The sequence below is a fragment of the Chiloscyllium plagiosum genome, chromosome 10, assembly GCF_004010195.1.
Source record: "Chiloscyllium plagiosum isolate BGI_BamShark_2017 chromosome 10, ASM401019v2, whole genome shotgun sequence".
NCBI classification, from domain to species: Eukaryota; Metazoa; Chordata; class Chondrichthyes; order Orectolobiformes; family Hemiscylliidae; genus Chiloscyllium; species Chiloscyllium plagiosum.
In genome coordinates, this window is record NC_057719.1 from 75,806,951 (window position 1) to 75,833,869 (window position 26,919).

The window sequence follows — 26,919 nt, forward strand, 5'->3', positions numbered from 1 at the left end:
GTTGTGAAGTTTCTCATCTTCACCACCCTCCCAGGCCTTTATTTCTTCTCTCCCATCGCTGTTAGTCTGTGGAATTCACTTCTCCAGAGACCATTGGATATATTCAAATCAAACAAAGAGCTGCAGATGCTGGAGATTTGCAACGAAGGCAGAAATTGCTGGAGAAACTCAGCAGCCCTTGCAGCATCTGTGGGCAGAAAACAGAGTTAATGTTTCAACTCCGATGATGGAAAAGCACGAACAGGTGTCGGCAGACCGGCTGTTTGTCTCCAGCAATTTCTTTTTCTGTTGAATGTTTTCAAAGCTGGGTTGCACAGATTTCTGATCAACAGCCAAGTCAAGGAACAGACAGGAAAGTGCTGTTATCAGATCAGCTGTGATCTTACAGAATAGTGGAGCAGGAGGGGCTAAATGGCCGACTGTTGTTTCTGCTTATCTTTTCTGATGGGGGGAAAGAAACAGAGGCATATGCTGGTAGGGTGAAATAAAACTGATGCTGTACAGCGGTGCATAAATGTTCCCCTCAGCAGATTGAACTGAATGACCTGTTCCAGTTCTGAAAAAGTCTATATAACAGCATATAATAGATTGATGTTAGTTTTCCCAGGCTGTTGGCGGGCTTCAATTGATTTTTTTTATTTTGGTTTAACATGTATGCTTTTACAGCCAACCAAGAGAGAAGACAACTTCATTCTATCGAGCTTGAGAATAGATGGAATCCCAGGACTCAGATGCTGAAAAAAAAGTCTGCTGCCTTTTTTCTCTCCACCTGTTGCACCATAGTGATTATTTGACAGAGATAGAAATAATCAGTACGTTCTGACACAAGAAAACAAGATTAAGTAGGAGATAATACACAGCAAGTGTAAGTGATGGAGGGACCTGTGTGTCTAGTGTAAATGTACACACTAAATCTTTTACTTTGAGAAAACAGACAACAATATTCATCAAGGGCAGTACAAATAAATCTGAGATGTGCAGCACATAACTCAGTACTGCAGCCTAAAGCATCAATGACACAAGGTTGCAGTGAGTCACAGGTAACTTTGATTAATGCATTGAGGCATTTACATGGGGAGCTGATCTGAACATACCCAGCCTACCCTGAGAAACACGAGGTCATTAATGGCAAAGGGAGCAGCCAGCCATCCGAACTTTTGGCATGGGATGTGGGAGCCTTATTTTATTATTCCAGGTCCCCTTATCATCATTTTATCAATTATTTTTATACTACCTGTTGAAAACACAAAAGCCAATATGATGTTGGGACATTGGTTTTGCATTTGTGGTGATCAAGTGGACCATCTTGCCAATTCTGTCTGTTAATTTAAGAAAGCACACACACATTTATACCTCAGGACCTTTAGTTTCAGAGGGATAAATATATCATTTTTGAATTCTGCTGAAAAAAGATGTATTTTGTTGAAGCTTTTTTTTAAACCATGTACACATCAGGGCAATTTGCAAGAACTAACAAAGTGCAGGAAAAGCAACACTTTATACAGCATAGGAGGAGAGTGCTGATTGGTTGGCAAGCAGACTCTGATTAGTCAAGGCATTGCTATGGAGAATGTACCAGTTAATGATGACTGACAGCTAACTACCAAGTTTTGTAAGCGTTTTAAATTAGGAAGGTTTATTCTGGTTAAAGCATTGCCCTGATAAATGAGACAAAGGAGGGCTATCATCTATTTTGTTGAGCTGAAACAGGGTCATACATGTGTGCACATGTTCTTTTCCGTCAGTGAAGAACTGACTCCTGATTACAAGTTCTGCACGGCCAAACGACGATTTATGTATTATTTCCATGAGCAGAACGTTTTGCCATGGCTTCCAAAATGCTGACAGACAGATTTTCTGATACTAACCAGAGAGTAATAAGGAGTGGGAACCCCTGGTTTATTTCAGTCAGTTGTCTTGCACCCGGATGACGTACCCTGGGATTGTTGACTTCTTAGCATCTTGGTAGCTATCAAGGAAATTTTCAGATGAGCAGAAGCCAAAGGTAGGCAGGCATTGGATTTAACATACAGAAAAATAGAATACCTATAAGAAAAAGTAATGAGAATCGGGAGAAACAAATTGCCTGGAGCTGGTGGTTCCTACAACAGAGTATTAAAAGAAACAGACGGCAAAGTGCAGATGCATCAGTCACAATTGATTTGACATTGAGTAAAGCACAGGGCATTTGCAAACAAATCTTGTGCATGAGCTTGGGTTCCTAGGAGGTACAGCAATGTGATTCATGGAGATACATTTCACTGAGGCATTTTTCACTGGGATGTCATTTACGCTTTCATTGCCTGGGGGAATGGGAAAGAATGAGCACGGGAAGAGAAAACTAGGGGGTTATTTATTCCTCCATACATTCTGGGAGCAGACCTCCAGCTCACCTCCCATGATGTGTGGTGTCCCATTAGAAGCTTCAGACAGTAACTGCGAAGGAATGCGAGGAATAATGATTTATAAATAATAGCTGGTCACGGAGGGGAAGTCTTCTGATTATGTGCAACAACACCATCAATATATTTATAAGGTTTTCTTGTTAAGGATAGAAACAGTGAACAAAGGAAATCCATGTTTATGATGTGGCAATACATTAGCTTTCATCAAGTTATTCATTATTCCTGACCTCTCTATGAATTTGTCTTCCGTTCTTCTTTCTGTGATTTCCCCCAGCTCTGCCATTTTGTCATAAAATAAATTCCTGCTGTAGGATTAAAGGCTCCAGTTTAATGAAAAGAAATGGGTTAATTTTCAGATTTTCGCTTTCAGCCAATGAAACCTTTCCAGTGAGGAACTGGCTTGGCAAATGTGAGGGATATGATTTGTCTCCAACATTTGAATCCTTCAGTCGAAACTAATGTACAGCTTTTGTAAATGAAACATGGGAATACTATTTGAATTGACTTTTCGCATTCTCCCTCGATCTTCATTTGGTATGCCATCACTTCAGCAGTGGCCTGCCCAAATTTCTCTTATAAACCATCTCTTACAGAAATCCCCCCCCCCCCTTAAAAAACAAATGATATTCAGGTACATAATTCTTTGAAGTTTTTGTCACAAAGAGACAGGGTGGTTAAAAACGTTTGTCATACTCGCCTTCATTGCTCAGTCCTTTGACTATAGGAGTTTGGACGTCATGTTGAGGTTGTGCAGGACATTGTTGAATACTCAGTTTTGGTTGCTGTGTTATAGGAAGGATATTATTAAGCTGGAGAGGGTTCAGAAGAGATTAACCAGGATGTTTCCGGGTATGGAAGGTTTATGTTATGAAGAAAGGCTGGAAAGGCTGGGACATTTTTCATTGCAGTGTAGGAGGTTGACCTTATACAAGTTTACAAAATAATGAGAGGTATAGACAGAGTTTATGGTAGTTATCTTTTCCCTGGCATGGGGGATTTCAAGACTAGGGGGTACAGTTTTATGGTGAGAGGAGAGAAATTTAATAAGGACATGAGGGACAAATGTTTTACAGAGAGGGTGTGAAATGAACTTCCTAAGGAAGTGGTAGATGTGGGGTACTATTACAATGTTTGAAAGACACTTGGATAGATACATGCATAGGAAAGGTTTGGAAGGATATGGGCCAGGAGCAGGCAGGTGGGACTAGTTTAGTTGGGGATTATTTTCGGCGTGGACTATCACATTGCACCATCATGAAGAGGAAACTCCCTGGAGGTTTTCTCTGCCAGGGACCCAAGGCAAGTCCTGCTATTCCTGTAGGTGATGTTCACTCACCCAGTTCTAACAGGTTCCTTCATGTCTTTGACTTTTTGTTCAATGCTTTCTAGGGTAGCACACATTGGTCATGTGTTCTGTTCTGTACCACTCCTCCAATACGTTGGACCCAATCAGCAATTTATTTGGTGTACAATATGATTGTTAAGACACAACTACAGGGCTTCTCCTACAGCAATCCCCGGGCACAACAACCACCACCACCACCCCATTCACTTCGAGCTAAATGTTACACTCTATTGCTTTCTTTCCCTGGAACAGTTTTTTTTCTCCAAACTGGGTAGAAGAATGGATGAATGCAGAGTTGTGTTTCCAGCATCTGGCTGTTAGCTAGCTTATGCCAGGGTTCAGCAACCTTAAAAACTTCACCAAATGTGCATTATCTCAACAGACACAATTCCATTATTCAAATGGCCACAATAATGAAGGTTGAGACAGCGAAACATTTATGAATTTCTGCGCAGCACCATTTAGCTGGTGCTCATAACCAGACATGAATTTAGACCAAGTGAAAGATGGCATTGCTGCTTAACAATATTTTAATGAGTTTTAGAAAAAATTGTTAGTTGAGTGATACTTTCCAACAAGTATAATATTCCTACCACCCTGAAAAGACTGAAATAAACTATTTAATTAGCATCAATATCTGTCAGTGGCCCACCCCACCCGATCAGTTTGCAGGCAATATATATATTGTTAGTCCGATGGCACGTGAGGTCATTTTGCTTGGCAGAACAATTTGATCCATGCATGGCATTGACAGAATTTCATATATTTGTGATTAAACATTCCATAACTCCTATTATGTATTAAAATATTAATCGCTAGGGAGATCTTTTGATATCTGACATTCTTTTCAAATTAAGCCGCATTGGGACAGCTATTTTCCAACAAGAAAGATAATATGTGAAAATGGATTCAATTGATCAAGGTCAGGAATTACTCATGAGTCCTCAATGAGCTGCATGCTGTCAACCTGTGACACGGTGGCTCAGTGGTTGGCACGGTGGCTCAGTGGTAAGCACTGCTGCCTCACCGTGCCAGGGACTGGGATTCAATTCCAGCCTTGGGCAACTGTGTGGGTGGAGTTTGCATGTTCTCCCTGTGTCTGCATGGGTTTCCTCCCACAGTCCAAAGTTGTGCAGTCAGGTGGATTGACTGTGCTAAATTGCGCGTAGCTTCCAGGGATGTGTGGGCTAGGTGAATTAGCCACAGGAAATGCAGGGACACAGGGATAGGGAAGAGGCTGGGTATGGATGGGATGCCTTTGAAGGGCTGATGTGGGATCAATGGTCTGCTTCCACATTGTAGGGATTCTAACTCCTGACTCAGACTGCTGGCGGATACCTAGGCTTTAAAACAAATATGTCAAATCGGTTTGATTTGACATATTTGAGCTGAAACTCAAATCAGTTTGAATTCCCACCGACAGACAATAGGGAGAAGGGTTAAAGCTGTAAAAGCAACAACTGGCAGTATGAGGCCTGGGTGGAACTGTCATTGCCGTTTTAGTAGAGATGCTCTTCTTGTTAAAAAGTATGTCTTTGAAGACGCAAAGGAGAGAGGCTTATTTTGCGTCTCACCTGACGTTGTTAACTGCACTGCATAACATCAAGAGAGTGGGGGAGGGGGTAAAAGAAAAGACCTCTAACTCAAATTGAAGATATAAATCCATGGCCATGAATTACCTGCTGGCTGGATCACTAATACTAACACACTGCACCCTTGATGACTTTGTAAAGATAGGGCTCCCCTGTGGTGACAGCCTGCCAGAAACATGACCCTGTTGTCTCAAGCTGTCAGTTGCTGCCCGTACAGGATGCCCTGTCTATAAAGGGTCAGAACCAGCAGGCAGGAACAACCATGGTTAATGCCATGTCATCATGTCATAATGTCCTTGCTGAAACCCTGATGCCACCTAGCCCCAACCTTTAAACCAACTTGTTTTATACATCCATAGAGAACTGTTATCTGACATTGCATTTAATAATGTTAGACTTCATCCTTATAGCATAACCCATGTTGGTTCCTGTTGTATTATTTGCGACCTTGCACCAGATGCTGAAAATTGTAGTGGAATTTTCCCTTTCCCAGCTACCACCTCCCTCCCCCTTATCTTCAGAGGCGGGGAGGTGGGGATTGCTATCATGGGGCGGCAATGTGGTAAGCCAAAGGTTGAGGGAGAGGTGAGTTCGGGATGTTGACCATCGAATAAAAGGGATAGATGGTTATGTGGGGAGGCCTCAAAGGTGATGGGGTTGACAGGGACAGCAGCACCAAAGGCAACATGGATGGTGGGCAGTGGCTGGGTGGGAATCATGAGTATCAGGCAAAACTTGTAACTCAGGAGTGCAATTTAGATAATGTGCCATCTTGAAACAAACCTGAACTGCTCAATAAGGAAGAAAACTGGCTGCTAACACACAGTCACTGTAGGTGGAGTAAATGTCTTTAATTTTGTCTGTGGGTGTTGTGGTACACATGTCTGTGCTATGAGGCCAAGTTTGGATTGTATTTGAGCATTGACTATCATGCATCCTTGAATAAGGGCGTGTTCCCTTGTTAAGCGCATAGATAGAATGGACTCCAGAGATATCTGCACTCATGAATGGTCACAGAGTTTCACACACAAAATGGTTGAGTGTGTGGAAGATGAGTGTAGGTAAGACACATCACCATTTTCCCTTAGTGATCTACTCATTGAAGGGCTAAATCTTGGCTGTGCTCATACAGTAAGGGTTGAATGAACCTGAACAATTGCTGCTATCTAGGATGCTCTCAGTAATGCCTCACCAATATGACTTCCTTGGGAGACTGCTTAGTGTTTGCATTTTGTCCAACTAACCCTCTCCTATAGCTAAAATGACAGTCAATCATGCATGTAACGAGGGAAAGTGTACAAATATTTACGGATGTGAATGTGTGTTTCCCATGATACGTTACCTGTGAGCCCTCAGTGTTTTGGGTGGTGTTTCCTTGTTCTCCCACCCACTCCAGGTTAAGTCTCAGGCTTTGTAATTGGGGATCCTTCTCTTTAGTGGATCGCAAAGACCTGGAAGATTTGGGCATGTATGGAGAGAGGGCCCAGAAGAATGCTCGTCCATTTTGGCTGCAGCTTCCACAGGGTTGGCGTTCACAGGCAGGCTGGAGATGGAAGCATTTGGCATCTCTGGAGTATCCTGAGAGGATGCTTGAGGGCCTTGTTTTGATTGCCCTTCTGTCTGGGTACCACCCCGTCTCCTTGTGAAGAAGGCGCACCCGGAAGTGAGATGGAGGCTTTTGCTCTTGACGTTGAGAAATAATGGCGAGAGAGAAAAAGTGTGGGTCTTCCTGTATTTCTGTCAGCTGGTGAGCACTCTGCTGGACCCAGCTTCCCATGGTGGCTGCTAGCCTGTACCTGAAGTCACCAAGATGCATACATGCATGTCAGGGCCAGTACAATACAAATAGTTTTGGGGCTGGGGGGTTTCTCCATCTTTCAGGCCAGTTTTTACTGAGTGCCTGTCACAAACCTGCCCACTGCTCTGTATCTTTCTGTGCATCTGTGCAAATGGCTGATCCCTGAGGAGCATATTCCATCTGGGCCTGATCCCTTGCCTTGTCACCTGCAGTACCCTGAGTGCCAGCATCCTGGGACGTTTCTTCCTTGACCAGTGCAGAGGTGAGCCAGTGATGTGCCATGCAGACTTCATCTGTGTTTAATCAGGGAAGGTGACCCACTGAGGTGAGAGTCTCTGAGCTGGTGGAGGGTGCAGGAGAAACCCTCGGAGGTGTACCTTCTGGAGGATATGTGGATTCTTCCTCAGAGGTGGGGGAGAGGGCTGAGGAGCGGGCCTTTTTGGATTCCCGACTGTGTGGAAACAGGCCCTTCGGCCCAACAGGTCCACGTCGACCCTCCGAAGAGTAACCCATCCAAACCCCTTTACCCTCTGACTAATGTACCTAATTGACAATTTACACATGGCCAATTCTCCTAACCTGCACATATTTGGACTGTGGGAGGAAACTGGAGCACCCAGAGGAAACCCACGCAGACACGGGGAGAATGTGCAAACTCCACACAGACAGTCACCTGAGGCTGGAATCACCCAAGTCCCTGGTGCTGTGAGGCAACAGTGCTAACCACTGAGCCACCGTGCCCCCCCAGGATAGTGACTACATAAGAGACTGGAGGTCATGTAATGTAGAAGGTTGAGCACCTTAAGAATAAGTTAATGCTGGGGGGCAATGGAAGAGCTGCACAGGGGAATGATGCTTCCTGAGTTACCTTGACACAGAGGTGTTCCCACCTTGATCCTTATCAGCCATCTTGAGGATCTTCCCACAGAGAGGTGTGCGAGGAGCCGAATGCTGGCCACACTGCTGCCCATCTTGGCCTTCTCTGCCCTGTTACAAGACATTTTCAACTGTAATAAGGCAAGTGAAAGGATTGAATAAGACAAAAGTGGATGAAAGCACTGTAGCAATGTCTCAAGAGTAGCAGACGAGGTGAGATGTCCCAAGTGGGTGAGTAGGAAGCACAGAGAGCAGTGAGGACGAGACAGAGTGAGCATGACGTAGCAGAGAGAAAATGGTGCTACTTCCCTTTGAGGAGTTGTTGATTTTGGGGTGGGGGGGGAGGTGGTCATGATCACAGTTAATCTAATACCTGTACCAACTTTTCATTTTCCTTATCCAATACAAAGCACAAAAATGGACACAATCGGCTGACTGATTCCCGGCTGTTTCTAACTCAATTGATATTTTCACAAACTTCTGAACTCCTGCCCTAATTGCCATTGTATATTTCTACAATTTCCATAACGACCCTCACTGCTGATCATCCTGACCTTTCCACTAAACTGTCCATCAGTCACATTTTTGATTATTGCAGTGACACAGTCACTTCAATCAAAGACTGCTACTTCTCCCAGTTTCTCAAACCAATTAAACCCCAACTTTTGTGTATCATTCCCAGCATCTATTGTTGATTTTAGGTAGTTTGCAATCACAGTTACCTCATACAGACAGTCTATGATTTGTAAATGATATATTTTGATAGTTTATTGTTTGTTAAGAAGCAGCAGTTTAGATATGATATATTAATGAAATAGAAAATGAAAGTATACAGCCATGACAGCTGGTTCACTGACATCACATTTTTGGCATAAAATATTTCTGTCTTGTTAAAGTGGTGGGTGTAACATCCTGTTCTCTGGCCATGGTGGCAGGGAACTCCTTGCTTGATCCTCCTCCACTTGTTCCGGTCCATCTTCCATCTACTTGGTGAGGACTGCTGGATGAAGACTGCTCTCTGGGAAGCTCCTGATGAGAACTACAACCTACAAAGTCTGCTTGATGAGAATTACCCAAATAGGTCTACCCTCTGCCCTGAGCATTTACTCTTGTATCACATTTCCAGAGGCAGGTTGTTTTCTCTGTGTCAGTCAATTGCCTGTACCCTTTTGGCCAATAGCCAAGAGATAGCCAGTCACAGTATCAGATAATCATTATCCCCTTCCTCGCCGTCATCTGAGGGTTAGTTTACAAATACTTTTGACTTACACTGAAAATAGTATGTGTTTGGCACCAGATAAATTGTTGACGTAATTTCGCTGCACAGTGGAACCTGTTCGGTTTTCATAATTCTTTGTGTTCCCATGCTAGATTTCAGCCAAGTTAATTCCTGCTGTTAAATGAAATTTTGAGCTACGTCGTAATTACTTGGAAAGTTAAGTACTTAAGGGAGCCAAATGTCCCTGAAACCAAGAGGATTATTGAATGTGGTGCTTCCTGTGTTGTGTGAAATGTCATCACATCGCATGGGCTACTGCCTGGGTCCAGACTGTGGGAACCCATCCCATCATGCAGCACCTCCATACGCTGAAGTGGAGAATTTGAAACCATTGTCAATGTTCAGGAAACCCTATCTGCCTCACTAATGTCCTTCAGGAAAGGAAAGTGTGGTCAGGCTTGCATGTGACTCCAGGCCCACATCAATTTCATTGACTGTCAACTGCCCTCTGAAATGGTCTAGCAAGCACTCAGTTGTATCAGTTGCTACAAAGTCTCAACAAAGAAATGAAACCGGATAGGCCACCTGGCATCGACCAAGGTACCGGAAAAGACAACAGCAGAAACAGCCCTGGGGTTGAAAAATGTGCTGGAAAAACACAGCAGGCCAGGCAGCATCCGAGGTGCAGGAGAATCGACTTTTCGAGCATAAGCCCTTCTTCAGGAATCTGTAGTCCTCACTTTCTCCAAGCAGAAACAGCCCTGTCAATCCTACAAAGTCCTCCTGATGAACATCTGAGGGGTAGTGCCAACATTGGGAGAGCTGTCTCACAGTCTAGTCAGGCAACAGCCTGATATAGTCATACTCACGGAATCATACCTTACAGACTATGTCCCAGTCACCACCATCACCATCCCTGGATATGTCCTGTCCCACCAGCAGGACAGACGCAGCAGAGGTGGATGCTCAGTGGTATACAGTTGGGAGGGGGTTGCCTGGGAGTCCTCAATATTGACTCAAGACTTCATGAAGTCTCATGGCTTCAGTTTAAACATGGCCAAGGAAACCTCCTTCTGATTGGCACATACCGCCCTCCCTCAGCTAACAAATTGGCATTTCTCCACATTGAACAGCAATTAGAGGAAGCACTGAGGGTCCCAAGCACACCAATGTACTCTGGGTGGGCGATTTCAATGTCCATCACCAAGAGTGGCTCGGCAACAGCACTACAGATCGCATCCTAAAGCACATAGCTGCTAGACTGGGGTCTGCGGCAGGTGGTGACAAAACCAACAAGGGAGAAAAACAAACTTGACTTCATCCTTACCAATTCGTCGGCCACAGATGCATCTGTCCAAGTGCCAAGTAGATGATCAATCTTGAGCCCTCCACTGGTTGCCAGCATCACAGATACCAATCTTCAGCTAATTTGATTCACTCCACGTAATATCAACAAATGGTAGGAGGCTCTGGATACTGCAATGGCTTTGGGCCCTGATAATATTACGGCATTAGTAATGAAGACTTGTGCTCCAGAACTTGTTGCTGTCCTAGTCAAGCTATTCCAGTAGAGTTGCAACATCGGCATCTACCCAACAATGTGGAAAATAGCCTGGGTATGTTCTGTACACAAAAAGCAGGACAAGTCTAACCTGTCCAATTACCAGCCCAGCAGTCTACTCATGATCACCAATAAAATGATGGAAAGTGTCATCAACAGTGCTATCAAGCAGCATCTGCTCAGCAGTAACCTGCTCAGTGATACCCAGTTTGGGTTCCACCAGGCCATTCAGCTCTAGACCTTGATTACAGCCTTGTTTCAAACATGGACCAGAGAACTGAATTCCTGAGGTGAGGTGAGAGTGACAGCCCTTGACATCATGGCTGCATTTGACCAAGTGTGTCATCAAGGAGCCTTAGCAAAACTGGAATCAATGGGTATTGGGGCAAATTTTCTGCTAGTTGGAGTCACACCTTGCATGTAGGAAGATGGTCATGGTTGTTGGAGGTCAGTCTTCTCAGCTCTAGAATATCTGTGCAGGAGTTCCTCAGGGTAGTGTCCTAGGCCCAAACATCTTCAGCTGCTTCATCAGTGGCCTTCCCAAAGGTCAGAAGTGAAGATGCTGACTGATGATTGCAGAATATTCAGCACCATTCGCTGCTCCTCAGATACTGAAGCATTCCATGTTCAAATGCAAACAAGGTCTGAACAATATCCAGGCTTGGCCTGGCAAATGGCAAGTAACATTCATGCCACACAAATGCCAGGCTATGACAATCACTAATAAAAGACAAGTTAACCACCACCCCTTGACATTCAATAGTCTCACCATCACTGAATCCACCACTATCAACATTCTTACCATTGAGCAGGAAACCCTCCATTGAAATTCCAGAAATAATAGGAAAATTCAGCCTGTGGTTTTCACTGTGAAAGAAGGACATTGTGTTTTGATTTTCTGTATTTTTTAGATGCAAATGATAAATCAATAATTAAAATGTATTATTTGTTTATTTGTTTGCTTTAATTCTTTTAATTATGTGTGGTTTTAAATGCATTGACTGGTATTCTATTGCTTATAGTATTAAAGGAGTTGGAATTGGTTAGTCTGTTGTTCTGTTTGGTACGCTATTAATCCGAGGTTGAGAATTCAACCACTTACATTGAGTGGCTTGAAGTGTATGCTTTTACCTTCGTACTTTACCCAAACCCTGTGACCTATATGGAAATATTGCACTGGGAGACTCATCATGTGTCAATGCTGGACACCAGACTGTGAGTTGGATGTTCCAATATGGGAACATTACAAATGATCCTGGCTCTGTCCTCAGTCACAGCCTGCACCCACACATTCAGTTGCCATCAGCAGCAATATGTAGTCATCAGAAATACTGAAGCCCAGAGTGGGAGAGACCTTGAAGCTTGCCAACTCCCTTCCAGAATTCTCCTGAAGATCCTCTGCTTTGAAGAAATACATCACACTTTACATAAATTATGTGAAGCACTACAGAGAATGATAAAAGGTCTAATCTCAGTAAGCAGTTCCACAGATATGATAAGATAGTACCATGTGTTTATTGGTATTTTTCCAAGATAGGATTCAGCCTTCAACTAGTGACAGAGTATACTGTATTGAATATTAATACTGCCAATTCACTTAAGGTCTAGTGCTTTCTGACTTTGTTAGGTTTTTCAGTCAAATTCCAACCTGGTTACTGACAGTTTAGCATCTGTTATCCAAATGTAGATAGTATTGCCTATTAAAGAGAGACTTAAAACATAGATGTAAATGTAGGCAAAGGGAAGATCATTGTCATTTGCATAAATGTTCTAATATTATGTTCTACCGTAACATCTATACTCTGTGGAAAATTTAGGGAAGTTTTTTTCGTTGAACTTTTTTGATTATCAATACTTTTTTATTCTAAAGTAGTGCTGAAATTCCGAATGAACGTAGCAAGGTTTTCTGTTCTATTACGGCAGCAGTGATGTGCTAAAGTGGGAGGCAACCAATAACCATTGTGTTACCTAACAAGTGTTGTATAGCAATGACACCTTGACTTAATCCTGAGGAGGCCTCATGTTGTGGGAGAATTTGTGAGAAATAAATCGAAGCATCATTGGTGTGAATTCCTTTGCCAGCACTTTAACACAGCAGTGCACCTCCATGTTGTCGGCTGGCCTGTGTTAGAATGTCAGACAGAGGAATTTTACACAAACATTTACTGTGTTGGCTACTAATGCACAGAATGCATCTGACCACTAGAGTGTTGTTTTCCAAGTTTTGTATGTTGTTTGTCCACAGGTATAGTAAAGTTCATCACTGACAATGTAATCTCTTGCTCTGGGGTACTAATGAATTACCCTTATTGGTGATACTCACCTATCACTGCACCCATGGTCCCATCCTTCCCCTACCCGTTCTTTTCCAACCCCGCCCTTTTCCTTTCCCTTCCCTTGTGACATTATTGTTTTTCATTTGCAGCAAAAGAGCTCAGATCAAAATAATTGATGATGAGGAATATGAAAAAAACAAGAGTTTCTTCATTGAGCTGACGGACCCACGCATGGTGGATATGAGTTCACAGAAAGGTGGAGTACTCGCCAGAATGAGCCACTGCTGAAGACCCTCCTCTCTCCTTCCTTCTTTCCCTCTCTCTGATCTCCCCCTCCCTCTCTCTCTTTGTCTTGTTTGATTGCTTGATTCCCAAGAGATATTTTAACACTGCTGCACTCTCGCAGTCAGATCTGTCACATGCTGCCCATTTCGATCTTGGCCCATTAGGGAGCTTCTAACCTGACCCACCACCACTGCTCCAATTAACCTGCCAACTCTGAGCCCTTCGCAATGACGCTGCGCCTTTTTGTCCTGTTGCCGACAGCCCACCTGCCTCTTGAGCCCCAGCAGAAAGGAAGGCACGTGAGAGAAAGTGTCACTCAGTGTGCTGGTCTGACCTCGGTCCATGCAGGCTGAATGCAGTCCGCCTCAGCCCCTTGGTTTAACTGAACATACCTCTGAGCTGCTTCAAGCAGAGTGTTGCTGCCTGGCTAATGGGGGAGAGCCATTGTGTGTTCACACCTTCAAACATCATGAATCATGGCATCCCAGCCTGGCGAGAGGGCAAGGCCTGACCAGCCCCAACACCGTGCTTGTGGTATTGCTTGGATGTCAGTCACCAGAAAGAAATAGCCTTGGCAGCTGCTCCTTTTTAGAGTTGGTTTTGTTCACTGCTGCTGGCAGGGACATCACATTCAAATTGGTGTGTGACCATAAAGGCCAAGACAACCTTCACTGGGAACATTGCACAGTAAAAGCCTCACCGTAGAAGGTACAGCGTGAAATTAAGACAACACTTGTCCACATTCAGTAGCCTGTGCCAAGTGTGCAATGTCATGGAAGTGAAGAGTGTAGACATTTTCAATGCTGTACAGCTGAATATTAACCAGTAAGAAAGGAATCCCAGATCAAAAACAAAGGGATTTCAGCATAAAATTACTTTTCATTCTGCACAGACCCAGCAAACGTAAAAGTATCTCACTGTTTCTGTGTGGTTTCAAGTTGCGGGTCAAATTGCAGTTGAAGGGGAGGATTGAACAGAAACAGCATGGGACATTAGGGGAATCTGGTGCTGTAGTATATGACTGACAGCTTGAGGAATGCCCCGTAATTTGCAGTACCCATAATCCCGAATGTTGGAGGCAGGAACAGGTCACAGTTGCATCCTGAGCATCCGCACTAGAGCTCTGATGGTCCTGAGAGGGCACCAACCTGTTCTGCAGTGTTTCCAATCAGTTCATGACCCAAGCTGGAGGGACCTGATGGCCTCAGAGACCAATATAAACCATTGGCAAATTAAACACACAGAACATGAATCCCTTCACTTTTAGCAAGAGAAACTAGAAGTGGCAGCAGGAAGGACTTGATAGCAGAGTGCTTATGGTGCTGAAACTATCAGCCAAATACCTGGCTGACATGATCCATGCGATGTGAATTCAAATCTCGCCATTGCAAACTTAAGAATTGGAATTAAATGTTTTTGATAAAAAATTGTTCAACATTTCTGATGCATTAATTTATTGAAATATAAATTACCCAATCATTTTGTGACTCCAATTCCACATCAATCTGGTTGATGTATCTTCCAGGCAGTGGTCCGGCTAGTTCTGAGTCACGCAAGAGCTGGCCGTGAACCTCTGAGGTTTAAATCCGGGTTGCAATTTGATGGAGAGAAGGGTCTGTTTCCACGCTGTATGACTCTGTGACTCTAAGACTGGCGAGAACAAGCTAGCTTAGAGCAAGTGAGCTAGCATTGAAGGCAGCTCACTGATCTCGAGACCATTGCCTTTAGGAAAGTCTCTTGAGTTAGTTCTGAGCTCTGTAGAAATAACCACATGTTACATGCTCGAAATACCTCCTCCATCTCTCCTGGCTGACTGCAACAGGATTTCATTAGGCAAGAATGCAGCGGCGAAGGAAACTAAATTAAATTAAAAACTGGAAACTCTGCCCTGAGTTAATCATTGACTTAATTAAGTTGGCTTCAGGACACAGCTACTCAGAGTTGGGCATTTGAAGGGTTTGGCAGGTATATGACTGGAAACTCCTGTCATTCCTTGACCAGTCTTTGCTATAAGGAGGAGCTGAGTTTGGTGGGGGGAAGAGGGGTTGCGGGGAGCAGTGTGGGAGATGGTGCGGGGATGGGGTGGGTGGAAGAAAGGAGGCCTGAATTTGGCTCTAACCTGTTCTACTAATAAGCCAAGAAAATGGTGGCATGTGACACCAATCTGGGTGTGCTGCAGGCTGCCTCCCACTAACCGTCAAGCAAGTTTACAAAAAAAATCGCATGTGTGACTGCAGTGGTTTTGTAGCAACCCATTGTACATTTTCTTTCTTATATCCTTACAGGAAAGCCATAAGCGTTAAAATAAATGATGCTGAGGAATACGAAAAGCAAGAACATTTCTTCATTGTGCTTGGTGAACCGAAATGGATGAAACGAGGAATATCAGGTGTGAGATCCTGAGATGTAACGTCTTTTTTTTTGACAAAATCTATTATTTTTCCTCCTGTATTCCCGCTCTCACCCTGTTTCGGTCATCTACGCCTAGTGCTTTTTTTGTTTCTCTCCTAGACAATGTGTACTATTGCCTCGGCCTAGATGATTATTTGTACATATTGCCTCATCCCCGTGAGGGTGTGAGGTGGCCTCTTTATTTCTGTAAGCTGGGCTCCAAAAGTTCCGAGGCAATGCACATGTCTCCATTTTCCTGTGATCAGCTTAATTCTGTTGCTCTTTTATTCATCGTCTTTTTTTTGCAACAAAGAAAATCAACTTTAGCATCCTTCTGAGATGCGTCCCAGCCAATCGGCCATTCATAGCCATTACTGAGGAGACAGCAACCCCTCCATTCGAGCAGCTAAAGATGTCGTTTAAGCATTTGTTGTCGCCAGAGTTACACATCGATCTTGCAGAAGCCACGTGCATGGTGTTTTCCTAAGTTTACTGCATTAAAACACATGCTTGGTTCCGATAGTGATGAGTGATGACCTTGCCACAGACAATTGAATAAACAGAGAATGGTCTAAGTTACTGCATCCAGTGTCATAATCCTATTTTATGTTCCATTTTCCCCTCATGTTTCTTTCCCCTTCTCTCTCCTGGGGAAAATGGAGTAGACAGCATTGCTGCACCCAGAGCAAAGAGGATACGGTGGTCAGGTTCACAGTAGAGTGGTTCAGAATTTTAATCGACCAGGGAGAAGGTGAATTGTTTTCTCTGGTGGGAGGGTACAGATTTAAGGTGATTGGCAAAAGAGGGAAGATGAAGAGAGATGTATTTGTGCACAGCGATTGGTTGTGATCTGAAAGGCACTGCCTGAAAGGCCAATGGAATAGCAACTTCTGAAAGGAACTTGTAGAAACGTTTGGACAGTAACATCTACAGGACTATGGGCAAAGAGCAGGCAGGAGGGAATAGCTGAATAATTCTTTCATAAAGGTAGAGCCAGCAAGGTTATTACTGTACTTTGCCATGACCACATTACAATTTTTAGGTTAAGAAAAGTGTTCTGTACCATCTGAGTCTTTGAGCCAGAAGTAATTGTTTTCAGAGAAACGGAACAGTAGTTAGAATGCGGGGGGAGGTGGGGTGTGTGTTATAAGCTGTTTAGTGGGAGAATCTTTAACCTCTCTTGTGATTGAAGGTCAAGCTGTGAAGAATCAGACACTTGGTGAGCTGTCTTCTTCTGCAGTGTGCAGTTCTTGGGTAAACAGAGGCTTAAAGGTGACCTTACAGAAGTTTATAAAATCATGAGGGGCTTGGATAGGGTGAATAGCAAAGGTCTATTTCCTATGATGGAGTCCAGAACTAGAGGGGTTTAAGGTAAGAGGGGAAAGATTTAAAAGAGACCTAAGGGCTACAGAGGATAGTGCGCATAATGAATGAGCTGCCAGAGGAGGTGGTGGAGGCTGGTACAATTATGACATTTAAAGGCAACTGGTTGGGTATATGAATAGGAAGGGTTTGAAGAGATATGGGCCAAATGCTGGCAAATGAGACTAGATTAATTTAGGATATCTGGTCAGCATGGATTAATCAGACTGAATGATCTGTTTCCATGATGTGCATCTGTGTGACTCTAAGAGAAGCTCAAGTGGATTACAACAGGACCTGCTCTTGGCTTGCTCAGCGCATACATTGAGGCATTTCATAGCAAAAGTCAACAATGGCAGGACTTAGACTCTTCTTTGATATTTATAATTTGTTGTGATGTTGTGAGGCTCTCTACCATGAACTTTGAGAACCAAAGGTACTAACCCAAGATTCACAGCATATGTTCAGGCAAAGGCTGCAAAAGCAGAGGAGCTCAAAGCTGTGAATATCACTGATCTGTATCATCTGTAGAGTACAAACATCCTGGAGCCACTGAAACCTGGAATGAGTTCTCAGCAAAGTGAAAGGTGTCACACAATAAAGTGAGGGGTAACAGCATCGAGATTAGGGTCACATTATAGCATGGGGTGTCACAGTATAGGGCAAGTGAGTAGTCACAATTGTTTCAGGTGGGGTCACAGTATGGAGTGAGGATTCACAGTATAGGATGAGAGACTACAAATAGGGAAAGGTGTATCTCAGAGGAGCGTAGCTTAAAATCTTGGCAAGGGCCATTTCTGACCTATCACAATGAATGGCTTTTATCTCTCCCCATGCTTTCAGTTACTTCCCCACTAGGAACCAATGACAAAGTTGCCCCATGAGTAAAGCTTATGCCTGGTATAAAGTAATCAATCAGGTTTCACAACCTATTTGGCATGTTCTGTAACCATGAATGGGAGCTCTGCCTCAGCAGTGTCGTTGGGAGAACATTGTGCACGTGTTGTCTTGAACATTTGAAAGTAGAAATCAAAACCTCCAAAATTCAGTTTCAAAAGAACACGTTTTATTCTGATTGCTTCTGTGACAGATTTACCTATTAAAATCATTCATAACTTCCAAACACAGTTTACAGTTACTTAATGAAATACTCAACAATGTTCAACTCCCTTTTTGATTAATGAAATGCTGTTTATCTTTTTAGAGGAGGAACGTATTAAACAAGCTCTTTTAATTTGCAGCTTTCAGATTGTTGATTATTTTCATTGGTAAATGAAAAGTGTCAACATTCCGTGCTGGGATTCAGCCGGAAGTTAGCTTTCAGTTTCTAGAGGGTTGAATAATAAGTACAAAGGGGTTGCTGTCTCTTTAAAAACACTTCATTTGTGCTTGTGATAGTGCTGTTACCAGTTAAGTACACTTCTGCACCTGTTTGCTTTTCCGTTCTGTCGCTGTCTTGCCTGTTGAATGACCGGAATGTGTTGTGTTTTGGTTTGGTTAAATAAAGCATGCCAGCAACACTGAGACTTAACATGGCAGAAACTACCAAATGTGGAGGCCCTGCAGGTTTGACAAAGCAATGGTACCATTCATGTGATCTACACAAACTGGATTCACTTCAAAGCAATCATGTAAACATCTAACTTGCACAGTGTTTCCCCTCCTCGAGTACTTTGGCCTTCTTGGGAACTTTGCATCCTTTTGTTGCTTTGGCAATATTAAAGGTTGCATTGAAAAAAGGTGGAGGAGTCAGTAACCTCTGATTTGCAAAGCTCTTTATGCATACTGCGAAGATTTAAAAAGCGGTGACTACAGTCAGAAATTGGTCATTGCGACCTGCTTTGTTTTGGAAAGAAGTGACACTATGTTGTGGGGTAGGGGAGGGGAGAAGGTTGACATCTAATTGCTTCACATTAGCCAAAAAGCAGGACTCAAATCATTTCTAAAGAGGTCCATCCAATGTCTCTTGTTTGTATTTATCATTTTGAATGTGATCTGGAGTTCTGAGTGTGGGCAGTGTTGGTCCAGAACTTTGGCTTGCTTTTACTTATTCCTCAAGTTAAGGCAAGATACACTACCGGGTGTGAGTCACCTCAAGCCAAAAATAGTTTGTGAGCAAGGAAATCCTAAACAGGTGTCCTTTCCAAAGAAAACGAGATTTCCATGAAGCTGCACACTTTTTCCATTCTGTGATCTAAAATGATTTCTGGTGTGTACACTTTATGCATATTGTTGGTAGCTGTCTATTAGTTGTCTAAGATGTTGAGGTATTGCCACAGCAAAGATTTGATTCCCTGCCCTTTCCTGACCCTTGACCTGTTGAGATCTTTCTTTCAGTTGCCCTTCTGCACAGGGCAGCTATCTCCTCACGCTGAGAAGAATATGAGGGAAGGCAGACATCACCTCTGAGTAGCTGACTCAATAAGGATTTGCACAAAAAGCTTGGGCCTGACCATTTTCACCTCATGGCCTTGGGTCACGTGACCACAAGATGTGGCAGACCAGCAACAGAAAAATGCACAGCAGATCTGAAGAAGACCCATACTGGACTCAAAATGTGGCCACTGTTACTCTCTCCACAGGAGCTACCAGACCTACTGAGTTTCTCCAACTTAATGCGGCTTTTTATATTTGTTGTAACCAAATTTTTATCACAGATTGAGAAAAAGATTTTGAAATGATTTTACTTTGGTCTTCTCTTTAACATGTGACCAAGACGTTACAATTTTTTGCAAGATGAGATATCTTCTGGAGAAGCTGTGCAAAACTAAGTGGCCAGGCGAAAGTGAGGACTGCAGATGCTGGAGATTAGCGTCGAGATTGTGGTGCTGGAAAAGCACAGCCGGTCAGGCAGCATCTGAGGAGCAGGAAAATCAACATTTTGGGCAAAAGCCCTTCATCAGGAAGGAAGACATTCCTGATGAAGGGCTTTTGCCTGAAACGTCGATTTTCCTGCTCCTCGGATGCTGCCTGACCTGCTGTGCTTTTCCAGCACCACACTCCCAAAACTAAGTGGCCAGCCACTACACACTGTGTATTGTAGTCAAACTCCTGTTCTGTTTGTTTTACTTTGGATTGTTTGAAATCCAGCCTGTGCATGTCAATCTGAATGGATACTGTTGACTCCCCGTGTTTGACTCATTATCTAATCCCTACGTACAGCAAGCGGTTGCTACAAACGAGTCATTCTTAAGATAACCAGGAATGTTTTATTTGATATGGAACAGTATCTTGGAAATTGTGCAGCACCCTTCATTCGGTGACATGAATTTCAATATTTCAAGTGATACTGCTGAAACATTTAGAAGCCACAATGGTTTATTTGATGGACATTTATCTCCCAAGTCAAGTTCCAATACATAAGATGTGGAGGAGCCAGTGCTGGATTGGGGTGGTCATATAATCAGGTTATATTTGGGAGGTTTATTTGGAAGCAGTAGCTTTCGGAGTACTGCTTCTTCACCATCACCTGATGAAGGAGCAGTGTTACGAAAGCTAGTGCTTCCAAATAAACCAGTTGGACTATAACCTGGTGCTGTATGATTTTTAACTTCATACAGAAGATGGCTTCGCTCGACTTCTTTATGTACATATCCTGATGAAGGCAAGTACAGTTCTGAGCCCAATTTGATCCAGTTTAACAATTTGCATTTTTTTTAAGTTTTACCCAATTTCAGGATGTGGACATTGCTGGTCAGGTCAGCATATATTGCCCCTAACTCACTGCCCTGGAAAAGGTGGTGGTGAGCTGCCTTCTTGAACTGCTACAGACCTTGCAGTGTAAGGATATAAATTAATTACCATGGTGCTGCTCCTGGCCTGGGCTTTTGGTTCTACTCCTGACACAAGCTCAACAACCCCATACACTCCCTCGATCAGAGCACAGTTGCCCCTTCACCTCCTCTTGCTCACCATCCAAGGGCCTAAACAGCATTTCACCTGTACCTCCTCCAACCTTGTGTATTTCATTTGCTGCATCCAATATTACCCGACCCCACACTGGATACTAAAACCCAATCGGGTTTGCATTTATTGGTCATTTTAACACAGTGGCCTACATGTCCTTGGCATGCTGCAGTACTCCAGTAAGTCACGGTGCAAACTGGAGGAACAATATCACATCTTCAGACTGGAGAATTTACAGCTTTCTGGGCTCAATGTTGTGTTCAACACCTTCAAACTGTGAAGCCATTCCTTCCCTTTCGTTTAGTTTTGCTTGTTAGATTCACTGTTGGCCTGTCTCCCCTTTTCCCATTGTTCTGCCGTTCTCAAATTCCCATCACTTAATCTGAACTATCAACATCTTTTCTCCCCCCCAGCACTCTACCCTGTCCCCCCACACTATTGCATAAATGCTGCCCCCTCCACACTTCACTTCAGCTCTGGTGAAGAGTCATCCAGACTCGAAATGTGAGCTTGCTCTTTCTCCATGGATGCTGCTTGGCCCACTGTGACCTCCAGCATTTTTTTCTTTTCAGTTCCCTTGATCCTACCTCTTTTGCCAAGCTTTTAGTGACTTGTCTGAATATCTCTTTCTTTATTTTGGTGTCAGCCTTTGACTGATTATGCAACATCTTCAGCCTTTTTAACAAAAGGTGCTGTCTCAATGCCTCCCAAAAAAATTTGGATCAGACATTTGAAATACATCTTAGATACCATGTCACAGTAACTGCAGAAGCATTCAGTAACCAGCTGAGCAATATAGCTCAAATCAACTGTAAAAATAAATGCCTTTTACTTTATGCCTTGATCAGGATATAACTGTATTGCATAATGTTCAAAACACATATATTTCTGACTGTTCCATATCATTAAAGTGCTAGTTCAGATGTGTAAATGAAATACATTTTGATATATAACATGTAATATTATGGCAGTAACAATGGAATTAAAGTGCCAACTGTTTCAAGCCAATGAATGGAAATGGGCTGAGAGTATTTGGTAGCTGCAGTACACATGTTCTGTACCAAGTGAAAATGGAAGGCTGCAAGAAATTGTAACTGAAATTTGATCCTTTCTCTCTTTCCTTCTCTTTCTCCACAGCGCTCTTACTGGCACAGGGTAAGCAGAACTTTCTTTGGCTTTTTTTCAAATACATTTCTATTTAACGTGAAGGTCTGCTTTGAAAATGCAAGTTATGGCAGCAATATGACTCCACTTGTACAAAGTTGGAGTTTATACACCTTCAAAATGGTATGTGGTTTTCACCCAGGAAATGTCATGCATGCCAATTTGGGAACATAGAGGGGTCTTCACAGATCTCACAGCATCAGCGGAACTTGGCATGCAGTTGGCACAGATTGAAATACTGATACAAATTTTCTGATTGCATTTGTCCTGTAAGACATTCTGCCATCACATGCATGTTTGAAAAATGTGCCCTTAGTTACACTCCCACGACTAGAAGGAAGGAATTAATGCAGCAATTTGTGACACAGTGATATCCTTCACCACCAGAATCTCATTCATTGAGAGAAGAGAGTAGTGTGCTGCTTCCTATATTTGTACACCTCCTAATTCAACTGACAGAGCAAGACAGTGCATTCCTTCAGCCAGGCACTGTTATTTATCTTCCCCTTCCTCAGCTGATATGCTGGAAAGACGTAGCTCAGGGGTCTACAACCCATCGTTCATCAGCCAATTGTGGTTCATTCATGAACACCACACTCGTGTTCACCCTGCCCAGATATTGAAAAGCCCTCCAAAGAATTAAAATGGTTTCTTATAATTTAACCTTCTAATTAATACATTATGCCCAATTCACCCTGTCTCTTTTTTTTAATGTGCAGTGGCATTTGAGTAACACCACTGCAGCCTTTTTGGCCAAATTTTTAAAAATGACCTTTGTTGTTATTGAGGTTGCTGATTGTGGGCCTACACAGTAGAGTCATTAGTAGCAGTCAGTAGTATTCTGTGACCAACCTCCATAGCTCTGGCTTTGACAAGCCAGCTGAGAACAAAATAATGGGGACACCGTAGAAAATCAGTTAAAAAACCAATCTGCAAAAAAAGTTGATAACGCAAGTGTTCAGGGTGACTCAGAGAGACTGCAGAGGGACATAAACATTTGGGCCAAAGCTTGGCAGGTGGAATATAATGTCAGGTTATGCACTTTGGCAAGAAGAATAGAGGAGCTGAACATTATTTAAATGGAAAAGGTCTGCAGAGCTACAGCACAGAAATGTATAAAATCAAGCACAAATCACACAAAGCTAGCATCCAAGTTCAACAGGTAATAGGGAAGGCAAATGGAATATTTGCCTTAATTTCAATGTGAGTGGTATGTAAAAGAAGGGGGGTTTAGCTATAAGTATGGAAAGCAGTAATCAGATCATAGCTGGAATACTGTGAACAGTTTTGGACCCCTTATCTAAGAAAATATTCATTGGAGACAGTCCAGAGAAAGCTGATCCCAAGTATGGTCTTATCAGAGGTTGAGTAGGTTGGGCCTGTACCCATTGGAATTTAGAAGAATGAGAGATCCCATTATTGAAACATACAGGATTCTTAGGGGATTTGACAGAGTGAATGCAGAAAGGTTGTTTCCCCTGTGGGGGAGTCTAAGACCACAGTGAATAATCTCAGAGTAAGAGATTGCCCATTTAAGAAAGAGATGAAGAGAAATGTCTTCTCTCAAATGGTAATGAAGCTGTGAAATTCTTTACTACCGAGGGCTGTAGAGGCTGGATCATTACATACATTCAAGGCTGAGATAGACAGACAGATGTTTTATCAGTAAGGGATTTAAGGGTTATGGGGAAAAGGCAGGAAAATGTGATTGAGGATTTTCAGATCTGCCATGGTGTCATTGAATGACAGAGCAGACTCAATGGGCTGAATGGCCTGCTCCTATGGCCTAAAATATTCTCAATGTTAGAATCTGGATTAACCATTAAATCCAATATGAATCATTTTCTCCTGGGATTACCTACTCCCAGTACTGGTCACTTTGTCAATCAAACCCTCTCCTTCCAGATACCTGATTGGCACATGTTTATTTTTTGATTCAATGCATTATTTCCACAGTTATGCATGTGATTGTGGTGAACCAAAATATGTCTTTATGATGGTCAAACTTAAAATTAAGGATTGTAATTTATTTACTGGCTATCCTATATTCTGAGTGTCTATCTCTTCAGATGATTCGTGAGGAGATGCTGGGCTGAAATTGCACTGTTCACAGCAGATCATTTCACTTGAAATGGGTTAATTGTGGCCTTAAAGTAGCAGACAATGAAATGTCGTATGAAGATATTTGTTATCACTGCACCACATAATCTCCCCCAAAAGGCTTACATTTCCAGATATTTTAGTCCCCTTGTCCTTCCTCTTCCCCGATTGTTCTGTCAATATTTTATTCTGCTATTTAATGATGAACTTTCTCTCGAAGATCACAGTTTTGAACAAGCTTGTTGTGAATAATGGTTTGCTCATTGTGTAATTCATGACAAAATGAAAAATGCAGTGAATGGATTCAAATACTAGTATGTTTGGTCTCCTTTTCTGTCTGTGCTATGTGCTCTGCAATATAACGTGGAATGATAACATCCCTGCGTGAGATAGATGTTTGGAGAGAGGCTGAATTAGCAGCCTTTTCCTTTATTGAATTATTCTGTGTGAGCGACATTGAAATGCCTTCTGAAAGCAAAGGCAGCCTTCCCATCAGCCAATAGAATAGATTCGTACTCTCACATATCTGTGGGTCCCGGTTCTGTCAGAGTGTGTGTGTGTGCGTGCGTGTGTGTGTGTGTGTGGTGTGTGTGTGTGGTGTGTGTGTGTGTGTGTCGTCTAGCCTCTAAAATAGTCAGGCAAGCCGCAGGGTTGTACCAAACTATTATGGGATGGACTGTAGTGGTTTATGAAGGTGGTGCACTACTGCCTTCTCAGGATCAATTAGAGGGATAGTAAATGCAGACATGGCCAGTGACGTCCACATCCCATGAAAGAATAAATATCAATTCTAACACCACACTCTCGAAGACATATCATTTTGGAGAAGGTGCAGAGACTTACCAGTATGGAGCCAGGGGTTAAAGAAATTTCTTTTTGAAAAATGTATCTGGGATTGTTCTCATTAGAACAAAGCTGTTTCAGGGATAATTAATAAAGCTGTTAGAATTTTAATGTATTAGATTGAATGAAACTGTTTCCACATGGAGAAGGATTAGAAACCAGAGGATACAGGTGATTGCCAGAAGACCTATGAGGAATCAAAGTTCTATTCAGTTCTGTATGATTTGAAATGAATTGCTTGAAAAGCTGATAGAGTCATAGAGATGTACAGCATGGAAACAGACCCTTCACTCCAACTTGTCCATGCCGACCAGTTATTCTAACCTAACGTAGCCCCATTTGTCAGCACTTTGCCCATATCTCTCAAAACGCTTCCTATTCATATACCTATCCAGATGCCTTTTAAACATAATTGTACCAGCCTCCACCACTTCGTCCGATAGCTTGTTTCATATACACACCATCCGCTGCATGAAAAAAGTTGCCTCTTTGGTCCCTTTTAAATCTTTTCTGTCTCACCTTAAACCTATGCCCACTAGTTTTGGCCTCCCCTACCCTGGAGAAAAGACCTTCAAATTGCACCCTATCCATGCCCCCCATCATTCTATAAACCTCTATAAGGTCATCCCTCATCCTCCAACACTCCAGGAAAAACAGCCCCAGCCTATTCAGCCTCTCCTTGGAGCACAAACTCTCCAAAAGGAAAGGAGATATATACTTAAAGAAGAGAACAATTCTTAGGGCTAAGGGGAAGAATTGAGAAGGAGAACTAATTTGTAGATTTACCAAAGAGCCAACATTGACAATCAGGAATGCATGGCCTCCTTTCGTGCTGTCAGATAATATGATTATTAGAAAATTAAAGTTGTTTCTGCAGTGGCTATTAAAGACAATGTAATCCCAATATTTGAGTGTGAGCTAGGTAAATATTTAAAGAAGAAGATTATAAAATTATACAGAGAAAGAACAAGACAGTGAGATTTGAGTAATAACTTTTGGGTCTGGGTAGCATAGCAAGGGGCCAAAATGATGTCTGCATGTAATATTTCTCTGATCATAAGCATTACACAACAGTAAGGGAGACCAGCTGTTAATCTATTGCTGCTTAGTACAGTGGAGAAATGCAGAGACTTTGAAATGTGCAGTCACAGTATTTTTTAATGAAATGTATCCAATCTCACTCAAGTTATCTTTTATATATTTTCAAAAACGATCCGTATACATCCAATTACTGTGCTCATTACTCAGCCAATTCCTGAACTCCCGCTTTCCCTCATCTTCAAGGCGAAAAGATGTGCACATTTATTGCTCACTCAGACCAGCACTAAGTTAGCAGAGACAGAAAAGTTTAATGGCCTGACCTTTCACTTTAATTCCCAGAGCTAAATGTTGATCAGAATGTTCCTGGTCAGTGAAGGTGGTGAGACCTCGGTTGTGCTGAGTATTGTTTTGCGTGGAGTTTGTATGTAAATATGCTGACTAAGAGCTCTCATCCCATCCCAGTTAATGTCTCAAGGCACCATGCATCATTGACTTCTTCACAAAGTCATCAGTAGACTTCTTCAAATGTTTTCTTTTACTGATAGATAGAGTTGATAGCTAGAGACTTTTTCCCAGGGCAGAAATTGTTAACACGAGGGGTTATAGTTTTAAACCGTTTGGCGGAAAGTATAGAGGGGATGTCAGAGGCGGGTTCTTTACGCAGAGAGTTGTGGGAGCATGGAATGCGTTGCCAGCAGCAGTTGTGGAAGCGAGGTCTTTGGGGATATTTAAGAGACTGCTGGACATGCATATGG

The 26,919-nt window shown here is 42.7% G+C and overlaps 1 protein-coding gene across 6 annotated transcripts in view; it reads left to right on the forward strand.

Moving 5' to 3' along the window:
* slc8a3 (solute carrier family 8 member 3) overlaps window positions 1-26,919 on the forward strand; it is a 503,015-nt gene that overhangs the window by 332,097 nt on the left and 143,999 nt on the right. For 5 of the 6 annotated variants that reach the window (XM_043698123.1, XM_043698121.1, XM_043698122.1 and 2 more), the window contains 2 exons: window positions 13,222-13,328; window positions 22,154-22,171. In XM_043698123.1, coding sequence (XP_043554058.1) covers window positions 13,222-13,328; window positions 22,154-22,171 — 125 coding nt within the window. Of the gene's footprint in view, window positions 1-13,221; window positions 13,329-15,642; window positions 15,747-22,153; window positions 22,172-26,919 lie in introns of all 6 variants that reach the window. The other variant, XM_043698124.1, reaches the window with a different exon arrangement.